This window comes from Anguilla rostrata, chromosome 3 (assembly GCF_018555375.3).
Source record: "Anguilla rostrata isolate EN2019 chromosome 3, ASM1855537v3, whole genome shotgun sequence".
NCBI lineage: Eukaryota > Metazoa > Chordata > Actinopteri > Anguilliformes > Anguillidae > Anguilla > Anguilla rostrata.
The window spans coordinates 25173254-25190961 of NC_057935.1; the positions used below are offsets into that span (position 1 = coordinate 25173254).

At 43.0% G+C, this 17708-nt stretch overlaps 1 protein-coding gene across 5 annotated transcripts in view; it reads left to right on the forward strand.

Annotated features, from left to right (window-relative positions):
* Positions 1-17708, forward strand: part of LOC135250544 (lysine-specific demethylase 6A-like) — an 87033-nt gene that overhangs the window by 44960 nt on the left and 24365 nt on the right. For 3 of the 5 annotated variants that reach the window (XM_064326924.1, XM_064326925.1, XM_064326928.1), the window contains 11 exons: positions 5443-5497; positions 6142-6176; positions 7072-7165; positions 8457-8583; positions 10762-10860; positions 12862-13081; positions 13650-13784; positions 16362-16511; positions 16789-16869; positions 16960-17067; positions 17197-17571. In XM_064326924.1, coding sequence (XP_064182994.1) covers positions 5443-5497; positions 6142-6176; positions 7072-7165; positions 8457-8583; positions 10762-10860; positions 12862-13081; positions 13650-13784; positions 16362-16511; positions 16789-16869; positions 16960-17067; positions 17197-17571 — 1479 coding nt within the window. The remainder of the gene's footprint in view (positions 1-5442; positions 5498-6141; positions 6177-7071; positions 7166-8456; positions 8584-10761; positions 10861-12861; positions 13082-13649; positions 13785-16361; positions 16512-16788; positions 16870-16959; positions 17068-17196; positions 17572-17708) is intronic. The other 2 variants (XM_064326926.1, XM_064326927.1) reach the window with 1 other exon arrangement.

Sequence of the window (17708 nt, forward strand, 5' to 3'; positions counted from 1 at the left end):
CTGGCTTTCAGACATGCTTTCAGTACCCAGAGTACACTTGTGATCAGGTTTTATTTTTTGTTTTGTAATTGGTTTAAAAATGCATTTTTCTCAAGCATGTTCCTGTTACATTTTGTTCTCTCGTCATACTGTGGAACTTTTTTATTTTTTTGGATTGGCATCTCTGAACAGGTGACTGGCCGTTGAGTGTAGCCAGCTGACAGCGTAATTGAAGGCTAATTTGCTTTTGGGGGAGGGGTGGGGGGGGGGCTTCCCGTTCTGTTTGCCGCTACAGCTGCTTTTATCTGGCGGATTTGCCGGCCGGTGGTTACTATGACAGCGGTTTGTGAAGGGCAGCGCTATGCGAGTGGAAGGAGCAGCAGCGACAGCGCCTCTGCTCCGAGCGGCTTGTTCTTCGATGACATGCCGTAAGCAAGGTCACAGAACAGTCTGTTCCCAGTCTGTTCCCAGGCAGGCCAGCCTTGCGTTTCAAAGGCTCCTGCATCAGGATGCACACCTGCGTGTCTTCATTGGGGCTTGTTGGTTTTGAATGCTGTCTGATGTGGTTTTATGCATCCGCATGCGTTTACTGTTGAGTGTCGATGTGGGACTCACTTTTTAAAATCATTTTATCGAAGTGGACATATAAGGCAACCTGCAGCTGTTTTAAGTTGGGCAATCGGTGATCCTAGCCTTCAACACCTACTTAGCTGCTGTAATGGCTATGAAGCAGGGCTCTGCAGTCCTGGTCCTAGAGAGCTGCAAGATTTTTGTTTTCGATGGGTAATCGGATTCTTTAATTGATCCATTAAGTGTTAAGCACTAAAACCCAGAACACCCTGCGTCTTCTCCAGTTTGAGGGATATAGGACCTACTATAAAGCATAGGTCGCTTGCATTTGGCTTCGCTTAGTGAAAATGAACCTTTAGCAAACATTACTGTGTTTTATTTTAAAGATTCTCTACCTGGCATAGGCCACTGTCCCAGTCACGTTTGCGTTAAACAATGTGCCTCTATCTGTATACAGGGGTTTTCCAGCATTGAAATGTCTTGGGTGGGCCGCCCACGTGTTTTTCCAGCCGCCTATAGCCCTGGCCGTCCTCTAAAGTTATACGAAATGGTCCATGCACAAATTTACGTGTGACTTCAGACACGGTAAATGATGTACTGTAGAATTTGCTTAATTGGATAGAAGAATGAAACTGGGTGTGCCTTTGACCGCACCTGCTGCCCAGGTGTCTGCTATGATTTTAACAGAAACCGTGTCTAAGGTTGCACGTTTGGTGTCTACTGGGCAGTTATTGGTTTATTTATGCTGCATCTCCTGACTTAACGTATAAATCATTTTGAGATGTAGTTGAAAATAAGTCCATGAAAATCTCCAGAATATCCACCATGCAGATATGAGATGTCTTAACAATAGCATAAATGGGAAATGGTTTGGGTTTTGGCTATTTTATGAAAATATCTGAATTATACGATAATCTGCCTCTTTCACAAGATAGTGACCTAGACCGGAAGGGGTGAAAACTTTCTTCTGTTGCTGGGGGCACCTGGGATCCTGTATTTTCCAAATGCTTCACTTCACTCCCAAGAATCACAATGTCGGACGTTGTCCGCAATGTCGACAAGTTTCGGTGCTATCTTATAGCTTATCTGTAGCTAGCTGGCTGTGTTTATGGCTACCTATGCTGTTCAAGTCGGTGGCTTGTAATCGCACAATCCAGTTCCAGATGCATTTAGTAATATTCATTTGACCAACATTTCTCTCGTGACTTCGTCCGGGTCTCATACAAGTAAAAACGCTGGTGACGGCATTTATTGACTGACGTTAGCCCGTAGCTGTAAATAAAAACTAGCCTATATTCTGTGTTCATTGTATACGTTCATTATGATGACATTATGAGTTTTGGGCAGGACTTTGGATGAAGGGGTGGAATGTTTTTTTTTTTAATCTTAAGATATTTATGATCAATTAAATTGCCAAATTTGTTGATTGTAAGAGCAACCTGTTGGACCAACCTTTATCAGAATGTACAACTCTCAGCCAGATTAAAATTAAGAAATTTATTGTGTCACAACAAATTACTTTACGTCTAATTTGAACACTAACGTTCAAACTACCTCAAATACGGAATAACAGGTTCTGGTCAGAATAGAAATTAATGACGAAAAAATACCAAACCACAGCCTCCCAAGAAAACCAAGATCAAAATTCAGAAACCAAAAGACAGCCGAATATTCCAAGGAGTCATGGATGAAAATTTAAAATGCCAGCTGTAAGGTAAAAAACGTCAAATCCAGATGCTAGGTTCAGATTCCTCAGATGGCAACAGCAGATATCAACCCCTGAATGTCCTCCGCAACAGATGTTAACTGGCTGCTGTTAAGCACACAAAAACTGACTTAGTAAAGTCCGCTTTAAGTTGTCTAAGAGTGGAGGGGATGGTTATGAGAAACAGATGGTTATTGGGCATGCTGCACTGAATGGGTGAAGTGTGGAAGGGTTGGGTGTGGGAGTGGGGTCTCACGAGGACCGTCTCATCTGAAAGCTGACAAATGTATGGATTACTGTAAAAAGATTAAGCCGAAGCCAATTTACTGTGGTCATTTTTCTTTATGCTCTTCATATCTAGGCTATATAAAAAGCTACAAGAACATTGTAATTTCCCTCAAATTTGCTCACATTCTTGTACCCATGGTATTTCCCATTGCATGGGTTTAAACTTGGCCTTTCACCATTGGGAGAAACTGTACCAGCGAAGCAGGATTAGGACGTGATTCTCGTGCTTAAGGGCGTTTTGGCTGGAGGTCAAAGGGGAGACAGTCTCATGTCTCAATCTCAGAAAGCATTCAGCATTTAAATGGCCTGAAATTGAGAAGGAATTTGTCCTCATCTCATTTTGCACCAAAGGAGTGCATGAGAAGGTGAAAGGAGACCATTGGAATACTGCATGTAAAAATCCTCTCAATGGAGTTTCTGAGCTCCTGGGTAGAATCTGTGCCACGAAAAAGCGTTTCTCTTTTGGAAATCCCTCAGATGTGTTGTAGGATATTAATGGTACTGGTATAGCCGTGTAAAGTTGTGTAGAATTTACTTGTGTTTGTTATTCCAATGGTTGGTCTGCTCTCGCTTTACACTCATTGGTTATAAATTACCCTCATGTGCCTTGTTGGTGATATTGTTCTTTTGTATTTCTGAGAAGAACACAGATTTGAATGTATTATATACGAATGTACTACATATAGGCTATATATATTTTATCCCTGTTAAGCTTTATCGTTCCTTTTATTTGTTTCACTCCAGTTAGGACTAGCCTACTTGTCAGCATTCAAAAAATGAAATGCCAGCATCATCTTAATCGGCAGGTCAAAAACTGGTTTCATTTCTATTAGGCTAATTAGAAAAGTATACAAGTAGCAGCCAGAAGTAGATTTATTACACTTTGCTTTAAAAAATAAAAAAAATGCACCAAATAAAAAACGTAGTGTCACATCTATAACTACCCTTCATTGCTAACTATGTAGTACGGGGTTTGCGTTCAAATGTTTTATTGGTATAATTTTGTCGTGAATAATACTACATTTCAAGTTTTTAAAGCTCAAGGCTCAAGTTTAAATGCAACCTTAGACATGCTCAGTTGCCTACAGTTGAATCCTCTTAATCGCATAAAAGAATGACAGTATGCCGATTGCCATTAAAAGGTGTAAATCCTTCAGTATTTTCCCCCAGTTCTTGCGATTATAATACTTTACCCTTCAAAAAGTATTAAAATTGTTCCGATTTTTTTATTTTGGTCGTTTTTATAGCTTACATTATGGTGACATCTTGAAGACCAGAACTTTACATTCTAAATGTAGCTAAATATAGGGAGACGGCGCATTGACGGTGGGAGTAAAGCCGGACCGACCGCAGTCACTGTCACACGCAGTCACCCCCTATTCTGAGCCAGGAAAAACCCAAAGTCATAATTTGTACTTTGGTTTTCGGTTACCAGAGTTAACTTGCATTTCAACTAAGACCAACTAGGGTTGTAAGGTTGTTTAAACTGTGTTTTCAATGCTTCTTGCTGGTTATACCTGGTTTGTGGCTGGTCAAGGCTAGTCTGTAGCTTGACAAAGCTGGTTACGCTGGAAGAGTTAGCTGGAGCCCCAACTGGTGGACTAGCTGCCTATTGGCTGGTCAGCTGCTGGAAAGCTGGTCAACCGGCTAAATGTTGAAAACAGCCAAACTTGCCTACAGTTAAGATAATCAGCGTGGTGCTTTTAAGCAGACATGTCGCTATTCAGTAGCTCGCTCTATAATGCAATGTGCAATAGACTACAACGCAAGCTGCTCTGGATAGGGTCGTCGGCTAAATGAAGCCGATGTTAGGTAACATTACCTGTGAAGTAATTTACTGCTAGGTAGGCAGGTTCTTTTTTTTTTTTTTTGCAATTGGATTGCAGCTCCTAATATGACCAATTCGGTGGCTGCAAGATGATTTTGCCAGGTCATGTGATCTGTTGCGTGTCATTCGTCAATTGCAGATGTTCTGTTCTACTTTTCTTGGTACAATGTTGTGCAATTTTCGCTGACCACTTCAAATTGGTCTGCTGTTTATCCATTAAAAGCTTAGCTTAACGGTACAAACCTTAAGTGTCAAGTAATTGTCCCCCATGGTGATATTGCATCATTGGTGGGGGACAACATTATTTGCTTGTTTTTTTCTTTTTTTCTTAAGCATCCTCAACCAATCCATCTGATCCCTGGCACAGATAAACAGTGATTTCTGTTTTTTGTTCAATGTACTTGTTTTTAAAAAGTTTCCACCTCACCACTTAGCCATTTTCCAGATGTTTTTGGGCTGTTTAAAAAAAAAAAAAAAAAAAGGAAGCAAGATGAATATCTGCCCAATGGCTATTTGCTTGCATCCCAGCTGATGTAAACATTTCAGAATGAGTGAATACCACATGCTCTGCTAATTTGTGAAGTATTACTGGTGCTTAGGCATAGGTATGGGAGACTAGCTGTTGTTGCTTCCAGCTGATATCAGCGGAGCAGAGTGGCACCGCTCCCTCGTCAGCTTGGGTTCTTTTGGATTCGCTGCACCCTCGGGCTGGAGTCTTGCAGGAACGACCATGTGCTTTTATACAGTAATTTGACAGGGCTCACATGGTACAGTCTGTGCTTTTATACAGTTTAGAGGCATAATGATTTTGTACTCTATATCCTGCTTTTGCAGGTTGAGAAGCTGGGCCATATATAGTGTATAGTACAGCTGAATGGGTCACTGTTTGAGGTACTTGCATTGGACATGAACACAAACTGGGTTTATCACAGTATCCTGTCACCAACATAGTTGATAATTAGCAGATTCTTAAGACGTTGTTTTAAATTTTGTTTTACATCTGAATTTGGTTTATCTGCGCTTGATGTAACATGGATTTTAACTGCCAACCTTTTCTTTCTCTTGCTCATAGCATTTTCAGCTGGCTTTGATTGACTCAACCCCCTGCACTTTGTCAAAAGCTGAAAGTAAGTACCATAAGAAATAGGTTCTGTGTTGCAGGTATCCTTTGTCCATACATTCCCTTGCAAGTTTCTGTGCATAAGAGCGTCAGCTAATTGAATTTGAATTTGATGCAAAGAACAAATGATTAGTCTCTGCCGAATCTCGGCCAGCGCAAGGCGCACCCTACTATTAGACGCGGCGTTATGAAATCGTAACACGCTCCTGGTTGCTTTTTGACGGATATAGAAAGGCAGCGTGTCTGCACTTCCCTCATATTTATAGAGCTGCCATTTCATATGTGCCCAAGATTTTGGTTACCAAGGAAACGCTGGTAACCATTTCACCAGTCGTTCTGCACGGTCTGTCTATTGCCATGCTGTTCAGACCACTGTAGGATTCATATTACAGATTCTAACCCCTCCTGTTCCATTTTAATCTCTGAAAAACCTCAAATAATTTTTCTTTAATCTGTTAAGTCTATAAACGGCTTGGGCAGATAACACCCTTGCTTAGAGAAATTAGATATTTAAATAGGGTTTAATGTAGTCCTGCAAAGAGCAAATCCGTACGATCATCGGTTGGCTTAACATCTGCCCAGCATGTCTGTTTGTATTTGTTCCATTTTTTCTTTTGGAGCTCTAATGCTTTTTCGTTCTCCCTTCCACAGTTCAGTTTCACATCGCTCATTTGTATGAAATTCAGGTAAGCCGATTCACTTTGAACTGCTTTGAGTGCGTACATGTGTAAAGATATTTCTTGTGCGTTTACAGAATGTGATTTACGATTACACCCTGAACATTATGTTCACAAATCACACTTTACTGTTACAAATGTTTTTGGAGCAGGTATACTCATATTTTTTAGAAGCAAATTCTTTATACAGGTCTCCTTTGTAAACAGGCTTTTAAGTTGGACCTTCCGGCTAGCAGTTAAAAATAATAACAATCTTTTGAAACCCTGTGTGAGTACCTACGAGCTGAAACAAGTGGCAAACAGTAATGCACATCTTTGCTTTCTATTCAACCAAAGCACCTCTCGCTACTTAACAGCTGTGTAGTTAGTTGAATGGTTGAGGTGTGTAAATACTGGTCTGGAATGGGAAACTATGATCTAGAATGCTCGTGTTCAGCCTGATCTGTTTGCTTTTGTTAACGGAAGCTCTGGTTGCTCTGAGATGCATCTATGGCTGGCCTTCCTGAGCATAACCAGACTTGGGGAAGGCTTTTATTGATGGTGACTTAGGTCTGTGAAGGCATGTTGATTTGGAAATGTTTTTAAAATTTAAACCATGCCACCAAGTGCCGTGGCAGGGATTCGAACCCCCTGGCCGCACGGGCGTATTAGTTTAGGGACAGCACCACGCAGTCATCCTAACCTATACAGTTGTACAAGGTCTCCGGGGCCAGTTGGTAACGGTCTCAAAAGTTCTCTGTTGTTAACTGTCTCCGAGTTCTCGGGGGGCCAGGCTAGTCTGTGATGTCACTTCCTCCCCGCGCGTCGCGGCAGCGGCACGGTTCCTCGCGTCCCGCTTAAACACGGTGGCTCTTCCCGCCCAGGACCTCGCCCTCTCTCACTCTCTCCTCCCCTCTGCCTGCAGAAGAAGTACCGCGCCGCCAAAGAGGCGTACGAGGCGCTTCTGCAGACGGAGAACCTTCCGGCGCAGGTGAAGGCAACCACCCTGCAACAGTTAGGTAAGCTGCTCCTGCTGCCGCCGCCCGACACGCTCTGTCAGCTCGCAGACGTGAGACATGTCAGTAATAAAGGAGAGGTTCGGCAGAATTGGAGTCATGTTTCATGTTTCAGCTTTCTGGAGGTATTTTATGTTACTGCTCGTCTTCTCTTGTTTAAAGAGTAAGAACTTGGTTTTAGAGAAGCTGTTGCCTTATCTGTATGCTTTTGACCATGCGGGTTACGATAATTAGTTTGTTTTTCTTTATTTTTGAAATTCATTCGTTTCTGCAGTTTAGACTTCATCTTTGTCGGCTCGTAGTAGGTTGAGAAAGATCTTCTGAGCACCGCTGCGGTTTCGCAGTCGCCTGTAGCAGTTTTAATGATCTGTTGCGAGTTTGCATAGAGCCAGGTACGCACGCACACGAGTGTTGCATCATGCGCGCGGCACCGTGCGAAGCCTCGGATCCTGTTCCCAGTTTTCCTCTCCAGCTTCTCTCCTCGGTTTTCCTTAACGGACCCAGCCCAGCCCTCCTGAGTTTACTCTGGTCTGCATGATGCAATCCTTCAGTGTCGTTGTGTCAGCTGTGGAGAAACCCTGCCAAAACACACAAACGTGCGCGCACACACACAAACACACACACACACACGCGCACACACACGCACGTGCCCCCGAGCCGCCACCTCACTCTGCTCCCAGCGCTAACCTCCTCGTTGTCACCCACCTCTCCGAGCCTCTAAAATTAGGCGACAGCGCGGCGGCTTTCAAAAACCGGTTTTCCCATCTTGTTCACAACTGTTCGTTGCCATGGCGAGCAGCTCCCGAGCGGCGTGCCACAGGTGCTGGGGATCATTGGCGGCAACGCACGCGGGAACTGTGGCTCAGCGGCACGGCGCTCTGGGGGCGGGGGGGGGGGGGCAGCGTCCCTGTTCCCTAACAATGGCTGTGGCATGTGAAGGGGGAGGGGTGGGCTTTGGAAGCGGCACTACAAGAGATGCACCCCACCACCATCACCTCCTTGTCCCTCTCTTGCCGGCACCTGATAAGGTGCAGCCGACGAAACATTTCCTCCTTTAGCGAGTCCCAGGTTTTGCTCCTCCTGCAGCTTCCAGCCTCTCTCCGTCGCTCTTCACCGCCTGCTAATCTCGCCGTTTCAGTTTGGGGTCTTTCTGCACTCAGGAAGACGTCGACTAGCGTGCTAATCAGGAAGATTTATCAAACAGCCTGCTGATTAGGGCGAATTAGCAGTAATTGCCTGCAATCTTTTTTTTTTCTTTCTTTCTTCTTCCTCCTTCCTGCGCTTCCCACATCAGGCTGGATGCATCACACGGTGGATCAGTTGGGAGATAAAGCCAACAAGGACAGCTACGCTATACAGTGTCTGCAGAAGTCACTAGAAGCAGACCCCAACTCTGGACAGTCCTGGTACTTCCTTGGCAGGTAAAGTATTATGAAAACATTGTACAGTTTTTTTTTTTAATGTTATTTTAATTTTAATTTTTTTTATTTAAAATGGGTTAATCATAAATTTACTTAAATTGTGTGTAAATTTTGAATTCTGCTCTGAAGAGGAATCTGAGTTTGTTCAAGTATTGCTTTGATGCAATATTGAATGATGTGTGAATTTTTTGATATGAGGTGCTTTCTCTGAGAATGGGTGTTTTCAAAACTGTTTTTAAGAATACACATATTAAAGAGTTGTGTGCCTGTATTATATACATGTATGTGTATATATATACATGTATGTATATATATATGTGTATATATATATATATATATGTGTGTATTATGCAGGCAGACAATTCTTTAACCCTGTAACATATCTAGCAAATGCTGAAATCATGACTTCTGTGCCGACAGCCTGTAGAGACTGTTGAGTTTTCCTCTGTCCTGCTGGCCCAGGTCATTTAAGGCCAGTCTGGGAGGGGAGGGAACTCCCTCCAAATTCATTAGAAAGGCTTTCTCCCTCTGCAGTGAACCTCACACGGGCGTCTCTGGGCCTGACTCATTTATGCGTTCAGTCAGAGCATGTTTGGAGTGTAGCGCTCACACCGCTATCTTACACCACACCAAGGGTTACTTTTGTTCTCACGTCATCATAACAAATGTGTATGCGTCTTAGCAACAGGAGATGGGAGTCCTTTAGAGCTCTTTGTGCAGAAGAGGGAGAGCCAAGCATGGGTGCAGTAGTAACTTAAAATGATCCCTTATGGAAGTCCGTATTTTCTGAACACTGTAATGAAATATTGTGAACTTGAAATTTCCGCTGCTCCGATCCCTCTGCATGCTTCGCAGTGCGTCAGCTGACTCACAGATTTCCTAGCAAGAATTGCCATCAAGCTAAATTATCAAATGTCAGAAGGCTCTACCTCCTAGCTGCCATTAGCAATTCCAGCTGTCATTGGCATGGTATGCCTGAACTGTAAACAAGTTAGCTGGATAACAATCAAAGAATGTAAGGCCCCTTAAGGGGTTGGGGAACTAGCTTTTGGGGAAATAGAAGCATTTAATTTAGTTTAAGAATGTTGGCTAGCAATATTATAAACATTTACTTTCCTTAGCCAAGATAAGATATTCTTATTAGTGCGGGTAAATGGCAGATTGAAAAATAATATTTAGTATTTTAACTTTTTTTTTTACTTTAATGCTAATGATATAAATTTTTATAGGTGAAGTCAAAACACCACTGCCTGAGTTTGCGTTCGATAAAAATTGAAATTTCATAAATCCTAGCTTCGCTCTCATGTCAAACTGCTTCTCGGTGCAGTCAATAACTCGCTCCTAATTATTTCATCTAGGGAGAACCAAATAAAGGTCATCCAAACAAAATTATTCGTAATCTCGGCCAGTTACGTTTTTTTTGTAAAATGTATTCATCCCCCTCCCAGAAAATTTAGTGGTTGTCCCCTGGGCTTCCCTTTGGTAATCCACAACAGAACAATTTGTGTTTGAACTACCGATTTGTCTGCCCCCCTTATTTTATTGGACTATAGTGAAATATATTCTATTTCTGGTATGGATTAGTTTTGGTAAAGTCTGTTTTGCATACCTGTAAACAGTTCTAACATACAGGTTTGTGCAAGAGTTACGATTCATTATACATCAGGGAGGGAAATCATTTCTGTTTGGAGCAGGGATATTCATTTTTAATGAGTTCTGGGGCAATTGATTTCATTTACACCCTCCAGAAACCTCGCTCATCTGGTTTTTATATTACGTGGTATTTCAGAAGATATAATTATCAAACACCTGCTTGTGTGCGACATTTGAAATTCCCAACTGATGCCTTTAAATGCTTTTGAATATTTTGGACAAACAATTTTTTTTTATGGCCTGATTTGCAAAAGAAACCTAGTAACCTTGTAACCCGGTTACATTAATATGTCTGCAGCAATAATAAAATCGGCTGCTGTAAACACGCTGTTATATTAGTTTCTGTACTCGTATTTCTATATTTTTACAGCATTGATATCATGGTTTTCTTTATGTTCAATGAGTCATTCTCATGGCTGTGTATGTCTTTTTATTAGGCGATAATTTGTAAGCTATTTTTTAAAGGATCAGCTTTGGTGCAGTGATGAACTTCCATTTTGTATCCCCCCCCCCCCCCTCCTGCAGGTGCTACTCAAGTATTGGGAAGGTCCAGGATGCCTTCATTTCCTACAGGCAGTCTATTGACAAATCAGAAGCCAGCGCGGACACATGGTGTTCAATAGGGTAAGGACCTGGCTCCTCCGTCTGGGACTGGATCTATTCCCCGCTGCGGAAGACCTACTGACCCAGAAGCACGCTCATCGTAACGTGACGTTGTGGTTGTTGTCATTGCTGTTGTTTGGGTGATGGTTTTGTGCTGCTGCTGCTACCGTTGCTGTTAATGTTGCTGTGGTTGTAGTTGTTGGTGTAGTTGCAGTTGTTGCTGGTTTGGTTATTATTATTATTCTAGTGATGTGGTCTTAAATAGGGCAGCATAAGGGCTGTAAAAGGTCACCTGGCCTGGTAACAAACAGCCTGTTTTTTGGCGCCGTGCTCCCTCCCGACAGCAGCTGTTCTGGGGAGCCCCCCCTGGCCCTCGGGACCAGCGTGCCCCCAGCTCTGTGCCGCGAGCCCCAGGGGGCGCGCTCGGCCTACTGCACTCCGTTCCCCCCCCCGGGCCAGCTCACGCCCCCCAGGGCCGGCGAACGGGGCCCGCCTCGTAATCAGCTTTTCAGGGAGGCAGGACGAGGGGCAAATTGGCCCTCGCAGACAAAGGGTGGGCTCAGTGAGGCTGTCCCAGAGGGAGCGTCGAGGGTACCTGGGAAATCACTCCGCTGTTTATTTTTTTTCCATCAGTTCAAAGACTGTTTTGTCCCCTGAAATGGGTGTGGTTCCATTGTCTAATGTATTTATTTTTAACTTGATCTCTTCACACTTTCTGGTTTCCCATTTGATCAAAATAGGGATGGGAGAGCAAAGTTTGATGAAATCAAAATTGGGACGTGGCCCAAATACTATCAGTGCTGTGGTGATTTATTTTTTTTAAAGTGAGAGCAGACATTTCTGCCTGTGTGCGTTTTTAAAATTCAGATTGTAGTCACACAGTCGCCCCCGATTGGTGATTTTCCACCAATCGTCTTGTGTTTTCCAGGAAAAGTGCATAGGTTTAAATGAGCTGAAGATCAGTGGCTCATTTTTTACCCAACCATTACAGCGTTCGCAGACCCTCGCTAGATCAACAGTACAGGAGGATTCCTTGGTCCTGAAATGGGTTAATCACAAAACTGCTTAGTTTAAACAGAACCAACATATTTTTATATTAAGGTTGTCATATTGAGCGGTACTTTAATTTGTCAGGTCTGTGTAGCACTGGCATCTAATGACTGTGCTTATTACTTAGTGAGCTGGCTAATGTCTTTACAGTTGAGAGATTAATTGCAGTGTGTACATGAAGTGACATGCAGACTGTGGCAGCCAGCCCTTTTCTGCTCTGTGTGCTGTTTGTGGAAGTAGCCTGATTTCATGTGGATCAAATGAACACTGGTGTTCTTATGACTCAGTAGGTCAACAGTAGTAATGTCTGCTTTTGCCTTGGTGCTTACGTTTCACTTTTGTTGTGTCTGGCATTTCCCCCAGATTTCTAATTGATTTCAAAGAAAAGGCAGCTTTTTTTGCTTGATGGTCATTTTTCACTGGTTGTTGTGTTGCTAAAAGGTTATTTTTTTATTGGTCATTATGCTAGAGAAGGGCTGTTCTTCATTGGTTGTTGTGTTAGCCAGTGGTTCATTGTTGTTACTGAATGCAATTTGTATTGTACTGCTAAATGGCTCTTTTATTGACTGTTGTGTTTGAATGATTATTCAGCAATAGTTGTGTTGCTTGTGTGATTTATTTTAAAAAAAATGGTTGCTGAATTCTTGTTTTTCTTGCATCATCAAATGATTATATTTTTCTTGTGTTAATGGTGGTCATTTTTTCATTTGTTGCAGACATTCCTGTAAGCTGGGCTAATTAACATTTAGACATGCTCACTCTTAGTCACATGAAACTTTATAAGGCGTCATGGGGAAATAGCTACTGCACAGACCACATTTCTGGGAGAATCTTAATAGTATTTGACGTTATCGCTCTTTCTTTTTCTGTCTTCCCATCTTTCCCTATGTCTCTCTGTCTGTCTCCCATCCTCCTTTCCTCTCTCTCTCTCTCTCTCTCTTCCCCTCCTCCTCCCCTCTCCTGGCGTGTCAGTGTGTTGTATCAGCAGCAGAACCAGCCCATGGACGCCCTGCAGGCGTACATCTGCGCGGTTCAGCTGGACCACGGCCACGCGGCGGCCTGGATGGACCTGGGCACGCTCTACGAGTCCTGCAGCCAGCCTCAGGACGCCATCAAATGCTACATCAACGCCACCCGCAGCAAGTCCTGCACCAACGGCGCCGCGCTCGCCACCCGCATCAAATGCCTACAGGTACGAGCGTGGGTGTTTGTCTGCAGCCTCAGATTCTTACCTTTCGTCTTGTGTTTTATTTTCGTTTGTTGTTTTTTTTTTTTTTGTTTGTTGTGTATTTGTATAGTACATATATACTTTGTGTGTGTACGTGTGTCTGTGTATGTGTGTGTGCTCGTGCGTACACATAGTTGTTTGGGAGCAGTGTTGCTGTTTGTATTAAAACACGCTTCTATAACTAATTTTATATTTATTTCTGATGCATTTTGTTCTTATTTAATTGATTTTTAAATTTCCACAGAAACAGTGTTCGTATTAATCTGTATGAGTGAGAACATTTTCACCCTATAAAGTAAACATAATTTCATGAAATTAAGACTGCACCAGCATTTTATTTTTCCTCCCACTGATATTTTTGTTAAATTTGATCATTTCATTTAAAATGTTGCTTAACTTTACTTGACTAAGAATGAAGTACCTTAAATATCTTCTATATATCTATCATATGACAGTGGTAGTTGCAGCAGAACGGCAGATGTGACCTTCCAGTAGATCAGAATTAAATGTGTTTTTACGCAATTTCTCCTAGGCTCAGTTGTGTAACCTTCAACAAACTAGTCTACCGAGTAAAAGTAAAATGCTTCCTAGTATTGAGGAGGCATGGAGCCTACCAATCCCAGCAGAACTTACCTCCAGGCAGGGCGCCCAGAACTCAGCACTGCAGGTGAGAAGAGATAGCCTGTCCCGTAGAGAAAACTCCCCAAAACACGGCCAACCTCACTAAACACTTACACCAGTGACGCCTCCTTTCCCGGCATCCTCCACCTCCTCTTTTTCTGCAAGGAGAAACAAAATAAAGTAAAGTCATTGTGCAATTCTGATATTTATGCTTGGATTTGAAAAAGGGGCGGGGCCTTGTTTTTTCTGCACCCCTCCCTCACCCCCCTGTACATTTTTGTCCAGCTTTGCAGAGTCTGGTTAACTCTTCTCTGCCGTACAGGTGGATGTGTAATTTTTTGCACTTTTTGTTTCTCCTTTTTAACAACTGGAGAAAGAACATACGGAGAGTTCATTGAGTTAAAATAAATGCTCACTGAAGGTGATGGTTAGTGAAAGTGGCCTGTTCCTGTTATACTTTTGACTATTTTCAACCATATTTACAATCACTTTTTATGAAGCCATCTGAATCTTCCCACACGGAATTGCACAGGCTGTCCATGTAAGAGAAAAATTGATTAAGAAACAACTGATTCATAGTATGATTTGACGTTTTTATTCTCCTTTTCAGTGATTTGCTAGGTTGTGCCATTGTGTTCTGTTCTAGATATAAATAATGAAATTGTTTGTTTCTGGTTATTTAGTGCCCTGTCTTGCTGTACATCCTTTTGCAAAGTGTAAGGTTTAGTTCTTGATGCACATTTTAAGTTAATATTAGGTGTGATGCGCACAACGTTGCACTCTGTGCATTGGTGTTGGTGCACTACTGATTCGACTACATTTTTCTGAGCTTGTAACTTTTTTCTGGAAACACTTCACTGTATAGCACAAGGTTGTCATTACGATGCATGGCATAACAGCTGTCATAGCCAGTCTTTCATCTTATGAACATCATGACATTGTCAGAATATGTGAAGTGGACATTCTTAATCAATTAAATACAAATTATTTCATTTTTATTTGCAAAATATATTTTGTATTTTATGACTTTTATGCAATTGGTCATAAGTTGTAATATGCAGCCATGAAGGGTTATGAGGCATGTTATGTAATGCGTATGAACACAGCATGTTGGCTCTACAGCACGTGATTCAAACAAAATGTTCACCTTAATTTCTTTGTACTTGAAACCTTTGAGCTGATCAGTTAACCCAAATAATATAATTCTCACTCATCCATTTTCTCAACATCCAGGCAACTGCTACCCATTTAATTAAAAAAAAAATCATGGTTGACTGATTGCAGATGATTGAGTTAAACAGTGTGAGTTACGTTGAATGTGAACAATGCATGCTTGTATGTGTTGAGCGTTCCTGCAAGCAGTCTTATTTCTTTGGTGTGAAATGTGGTGAGAGCAGCGCAGTGTTTATCTCTCGCACTACCGACGGAGCTGTTCTGAGAATCACCCGCGAGTTCTTCCCTTCGCAGATGATAAATGACTCGAGTTCTTGGCTCAGCAAATGTCTCTAATTTATTTATTTATTTTTTATTCTTGGCTGTCTATGTGACATTAAAAACCACCTCGGGGGGAAAAGTGCTTTAAAGGCAAATGGAGGTTGGTTCTCATTCTTACCGAAAGGAAAATAAGTAACGCCCAGCATCTGTTCTTGGCTCTCGCGTGCGCCGTGCACTTGATTTTGAATCGCTGTACCCTGCTCTTCGTAAATGGCAAATTAATTGTGCGCAAATGGATTCGACACCACCTGTAATTCATTGCACTCCACGCCTCGTTAATGTTGTGTGCGCTGCCTCCTGCGCTCATGATTATTGTCTCATCTACTCCGTGTGGGCGCGGGACAAAACGAAATGTTGGTCGAAAAATTTGTAAAAATATTAGGTGATGTGTTTAAAAATGTAATGTTTATAAGGAGGAAGTGATGCTGCATAGAATACGTCTGGTTTGTAGTGTTTAAAAAGTACTAAGTACTAAGAATTATTGTAACAGTGGGATAAATTTGCATGTGTTTACTGGTGATGGGGTGGTCATTATCTTACCACTGAGTCGAATACTACATTTAATTGCCCCCTTTGTGGAGACGGTACCACCAAAGGGATTTTTAACTGGGTGTTTTTGGTCATGCTGGAACATGTAATGGCTTCGTATTTCAGACCAGATTCCCAGCTCATATCTGGCTTAATTAATCATTCTTACCGTGTTAACTGGTCCACATGGGGACTGGGGCTTAGGGTGAATGAGCTAGCTGTGTTGTTTCACATGGTAGTTAAGCCCTAAAGTTTACACGGAATAAAAAGATAAATAAAAATAAAAAAGCTTGTTATTTTACAGGAGACGGCACTGGGGGTTAGTTACATTTAAATTCACTCAGTTCAGGAAATCAGTTGAAATTCAGTTTGTGAATTTGAAAAATATACTCATACTTTTCAATTTATTCAGAATTATGGATTTAAAAAAATAATTCATGACTTGAATTTCAGTGTTTTGTCTGCATTGAAAGGCATGAACCCCGGCCTCGTGGGCAGAACTTCCTGTGGTGATTGATGGAGTGCTTTTTTGGGCGCATGTCGGAGGGAGAGGGGGAAACCTCACTGCCTGTCCTCTCTCTGCTTCCCTCTCCCACTCCAGGCCTGCAAACCCAGTCAGAGTAGTGAAGGGGGGGGCCTGGGCCAGCCGCCGATGCCGCCGCACTCGCTGCCTGCGCACGGGGGCCCGTCGGGCCAGGCCGACGACCAGTCCAGCCCAGCCAAGAGGAAGCGCACGTCCAGCCCAGCCAAGGTAACCCAGGACCGTTCAGGAAGACCGAGTTCCAGCATTGGCCAGAGAGGTTAAACAATGTTAACTTATAATTGTGGCCACTGGAAGAAACATGGAAACAAAGCAGTTGTGTTCACTGTAATCCCCTGAACGTTTCAGTAAAAATACAGCTCTGACTAGTGACTAATAGCTTCCTATTTCTCATTCTACGCTGAACTGTTTAATTCTGCTGTGCAATGTGAATAGCATTTGTTGCATTTAATTTACCTAATTTTCTCCCTCACCCACAAAAAAACAGAGTTCTACAGATTCCTGGGCAAACAATAGTACTGTGCAACAGCAGGTCCCTAACTGGTACTTGACACCACAGAAACTACAGGTACGTGAAATGAGTTTTTGCACATGCATTTAAAAAGACAGGACAACCTTCGTTCCGAGCGCTTCACCATCTCGCCTGTCACCCCCATAGCTCCTGGATCAGCTACGGACAAACAGGGCGAGCCTGAAGCCAATGCAGGTGCAGATGCTTGAGCAGCTGGAGAATCAGTTTGCTCACATGCAGCAGCACCAGCAGCAGGTGAGGATGGGTCTTGTGCCATCTGGATATTGTAGTTCTTTTTCATTGGATTGTAGTTTTTAAATTCAGTTTTCCTCTTTATTCAGTATTAAATAATTTTTAAATATAAATCTTTTTCCCCCTGAACAGATGAGACAAAACGCGGCTGGACTGGTGCGACCCACCATTCCCAACGGCCCCACACCCAGCTCCACACTGCCTACAAACCCCCTGCCTCCCGCTCAGCACCCCCACACCCCGCCACAGCCAGTCCGGCCCCCCTGCACCGGCCAGCCAATGGCCAACGGACCTTTTCCGGCCAGCTCCGCCCCCTGCAGCACAGCTGGGAAGCCGGGTAACGCAGACACTATTTCTGTAGGCAATAATCACACGACAGGAATGGGAAGCAACGGAAACGTGCCTTACCTGCAGCTAAACGCACTACCTCACAACTGCACAACCCCGACCAGCAGCAGCGGCAGCGCTGAGGAGCTGTGGAAAAACCAACACGCTAACTCCACTCAGGTAGGCCGCCTCGCCTTAACGCCTACCGGCTGCGTGCAGCAGTCCTGTCTGTCTCTGTGTGTGGGGGAGGGGGTCAGTGTTAATGAGTTTGACTTCAATTCACTCATTACTGTGACTGAGACTGTGAGGTTGACTCA